The sequence below is a fragment of the Ziziphus jujuba genome, chromosome 3 (assembly GCF_031755915.1).
Source record: "Ziziphus jujuba cultivar Dongzao chromosome 3, ASM3175591v1".
NCBI classification, from domain to species: Eukaryota; Viridiplantae; Streptophyta; class Magnoliopsida; order Rosales; family Rhamnaceae; genus Ziziphus; species Ziziphus jujuba.
Window position 1 is genome coordinate 23046505 of NC_083381.1, and position 4377 is coordinate 23050881.

Consider the following 4377-nt stretch of genomic DNA (forward strand, 5'->3'; position numbering starts at 1 on the left):
GCAAAAGTCATAAGCCATATTTTTTTGCCAATTCAGGCTGTTTATCAAAATCCCAAGATAAGGTAACAAACCCCTAAGAAACTTCCTTGCAATCCAATCAATTGCCACATTGCAATTTCTTGGCACCCGTTGGAAATTAGGATACAAAAAGATGAAGGGAGATTTTGTGTCCCATTTTTTGCCTCTAGTTTTTTAAATTTTTATTTCATATATTAAAAGCAATTATTTTATTTTATTTTACCTTAGTTTACTCTATAGATGTGCCTTTTATTGCATTAAACAGCTTGTTTTTTAATAGATTCCACGCAATCATCTCAAAAAATTAAATTTTTTTTGACAAGGTCGTTCGAATTCCCCACCGTTAGTAAGAGAAAAAGAACATAAATATGCTTAAAAATGACCCATGAGAGAGGACAAAATTATTGATTTTAGAAACCATTAATTGGACTGATTCTTGTTCATCCCTTTGCTGAGATACTTCAAATCTTTAAATTATTAAGGATGTAGGAATCCCGTTTTTATATATTTGGTTCCGTTCTTTTTCCTTAACCCCCCCCCCCCCCCCCAAAAAAAAAAAAAGAAAAAAAGAAGCAACTTAGCTAGTAATCCTATTTACCAAAAAAACTTAGCTATAATCCATAAGCCTTAACCTAAGGAATAATGATATAGAGATCCAAGTCAAATTGATTGCACCAGAAATCAATGGCTATGTTAGTGGAACTGTTTCTACAGAGAATACAAAATGCTTTAAAAGATTGATAGAATTTCAATCATTCTATTTTTACTATTCATGAAAATAATGAATATATAACTAAACAGCTAAATTTTATCGAAGTAATTAAAGAATTTTTTTCCGATTAATTTTCTGTTTTAAGTCATACATAGGAGAGTTTATTGCCTAAAAAAATGAAGAAATTGTGACTTGATAATCGAGAATAACCAATTTGAAATTTATGTATATATATGTTTATTTTGTTGCATTTTTATCCGATCTGTTTGTTTAAAAAATCAGTTACATCTTTTTTTTTTTTTTACTCTGTTTTACCTTTCTTTTCTTTTTTTAATTTTTGCAAAATTAATGTGGGATCAGGTGATAAACATTGACCCAACAAAGAGAAATGAATCCTGCAATTTGTTTACAAAAAATCCCCTGTTAGTTTTCTGTTAATTATTTTAATAGTCATTTCTAGTTTTTTTTTTTTTTTTTTTTTTTTTTCAACTTCATGGCTTTCCTTACAAATATATATACCTATACACAATACGACAGTTCTTTTAAACTATCATCAATATTATATACAAAAATGATTGTTTTGTAAAAATTATCGTCTTTGAAAACGTTTGCACTATAAAATTCTCGTTTATATATATATATATATATATATATATATATATATATATTGTAATTTATGCAAATTTTACATTAAAAATCTTATAAACTCAACTATATTCCCAATGTAACAAAACTTAGAAAGATTACTTTATTAATTTGTCTCAAATCCATAAGAGACAGTGTTAGTACTGCTATCAAGGACTAGCATTAATATTTCATCAAATATAATGACAAAAAGAAACTAATAGGGTATTGTTTTTAATTTGTGACGACCATATATAATCACACACAAGCCACCTAACACTAGACAGTGGATTGTTTTTTTGCCTTTGCTAGTTTCGAATCTTGAAATGAGGCAAAACGGGATTTCCATCAAGGCCCTTCTGGTGCAAATATGCAACATAGTCTCTCACTGTAGTTTGCCTATACTTTGGAGGATTATCTTCAGATAACAACTCCTTAATAGGCCCATAGAGCTTCTTTGTTGGCAACATTCCTGTGCAAAAAAAGCTTGCAACTGATATTCTTGGACCTTCACGGTTCGCTAGAACTCTGTGTTCACTACTTTTGAATCTATCATTTGATATTAGCTGAAGCACAAACAAAAAATAGTAGGAGACATTACATATTAAACAAATATATGTATATGTAGTCAATCTCTAACTAGATCAACCTAGTATCTCATTAAGTTAACTTTAGTCAATCTTATACAACTTTAGGTAAGAGTTATGCTTGGTTAGGAATGTGTTAATATGTTCAATACTAAAGATGCCACCTTAATTAGTAATTTACAGTAAATAATTTACAAGATCAGTATTAAATTTAATGATTTAAAAAAATTAATAAGTACATCATTTTATTTATTTATTATAATTAGTGCTCTGTTTTCAATTTTAAAAGAGCATTATTTAAGAACAGTTTTAAAAATAATATGTAATACAACCAAGGTTCTAAAATGATTGTTCTCTTTGGGCCTGAAACTAACCGTTCTCTTTTAAAGATTTTCTTTTAGTGTTAGATGCTACTTAATTAACTTTATTCCATGCAAAATGATCTATTAATCAATCAAACACTCATAGTTATGTACACCTAATAAATTTTCATGTCTATTTTATTTTAGTGTTAGTATTGCTATAACATAAATTAGAATTCAAGTCATGTTTCAAAAGCACCATATACAGCTATAGCGTAGTTAACAAATCAACATTAGTTTAAAAATTCCAAAAATAAATAAAGGTGTTGAATGAAAAAACCCACAAAAAAAAAAAAAAAAATCCATATGGTAAGTTTTAAATTAACTCTTGCCTGAAGAAGATCTCCTATATTAACGACTAAAGCACCAGGCTTATAAGGTATGTCAATCGAATGGTTTTGATGGAGAACTTGGAGACCACCAATATGATCTTGAAGCACCACACTGATAAAGCTATTATCAGAATGCTTGCTGGCTCCCATAGTCAGTTCTGGCTGTGGGCATGGTGGATAGTAATGGCATAAAATGGCAAGCCCCTCTGCACAATCAATGTCCTTCAAGTGGTTCGGCTTCAATCCAAGTGCCTCCGATAACAGCTCCAACAATAAAATTCCTACTTTCATTATTTTCTCCGAATACACCACAAGTATGTCTCTGCGAGTTATATAAATTTCGATAAGTACATGAAGAGGGTAACTGTATGCGATAGTTAGTTATCCTCTTGGGTTTTAGTATTCCATCCAATTTTGTGACAAAAGTATTATTGAAATCATAAACTCAAATTAAAACCTATTGGGTTTTTTTGTCCTCTTTTTCATTTCCCTATCCATGGCCATCAATTATATAACACATCATTGCATTGAAAAACATTAACGAAGAAAAAATAAATTTAAGCGAAAAAGATTAACTGTAATTTAAGATGAAATGAAATTCTATCATTAATCAAACAAGACATTAAAAAAAAAAAAAAAAAAAAAAAAAAAAACAAAAAGACAAAAGATCCTTATCCATCATTTAATTACCGGCAAACCTCAGGCAAGTCTTCTGGCTTTGGAGGATTAGGAGCCATTAGAGAAAAAAATGAGTCCCTCCAATTTGTTGATGGAGCTTTATACAGATCAAAGTTGCTATTGTAAACCACAGGTCTCATTGGATCTCTGGTATAAAACTGTTTCTTCACCTCAGTATCTTGCTCATAAAACCTAAGAACCCCTTTCTTAATCTCCTCCATAACACTCTCAGGTATTCCGTGGTTCACAATTTGAAAGAAACCCCAAGTCTCCGATGCTTCTTTTACTCTTTCAACAATCTTCTTCCGTCGAACATGATCATCTTCGAAAAGACCTCCCATGTCGATAATTGGAATGCTAAACTTTTTTCCATCTTCACAAGCTGAGATCTTGTCCAAGTATTCATCGTGTGGACGATGGAAAATACGAGGGATCTCTGTAACACCAGCATCAACAAGTCCTTTAACACCAGCTTTTGTTTCATCAAAAGCTTTTACTTCACTTGCTCGATCATACTCTGTTTTATTCATCAATTTGTCTGAACCTTCACTAATATCCAATTTGCTAGTAGCTACCATTTTTTTATTCTTCTTTTGTTTTCCAAAGCAATTAACTAGGCTGTCTCTTAGATTGTGCAATTTATATACTGTTACTTATCAGTACTTTTATTTTTAAATTTCAAGTTTGACAAATATTATTATATATAAATCCATCATCCAATACCCATTTTTTGTTTGGATTCAGGTATTACACTATATTTTACATTAAAGGGACAAGGATTTTACCCAAACCTGCGATTTGGATGTGTATTATGAATGGTTTTTTATGAGGTGGACACAATATTTTGGGGACCAGCTGCATTGAGTAATAATCTACCGGTATAAGGACGCAATTAATTTTTGTATAGAAAAATATTTTCGATCACTAATTTAGCTATAAAAAAGAAAAATATTTCTTTTACCTAATTATTAACTTTTACACAGATATTATGAGTGCAATTATTGTATGATTGATAAATCTCAATCGGCCAATGGAAGCATAGATATCAACTGGATTTGAACATA

The 4377-nt window shown here is 30.2% G+C and overlaps 1 protein-coding gene across 1 annotated transcript; it reads right to left on the bottom strand.

Annotated features, from left to right (window-relative positions):
• Nucleotides 1-1455: 1455 nt before the first annotated feature.
• Nucleotides 1456-4060, bottom strand: LOC107422928 (1-aminocyclopropane-1-carboxylate oxidase homolog 3-like). The gene is made up of 3 exons (XM_048477230.2): nucleotides 3326-4060; nucleotides 2636-2957; nucleotides 1456-1920 (listed from the first exon to the last, which is right to left on the bottom strand). Exons 1-3 carry the CDS (start codon nucleotides 3889-3891, stop codon nucleotides 1663-1665), a joined length of 1146 nt encoding a protein of 381 aa, XP_048333187.2. The 5' UTR covers nucleotides 3892-4060; the 3' UTR covers nucleotides 1456-1662.
• Nucleotides 4061-4377: the final 317 nt, after the last annotated feature.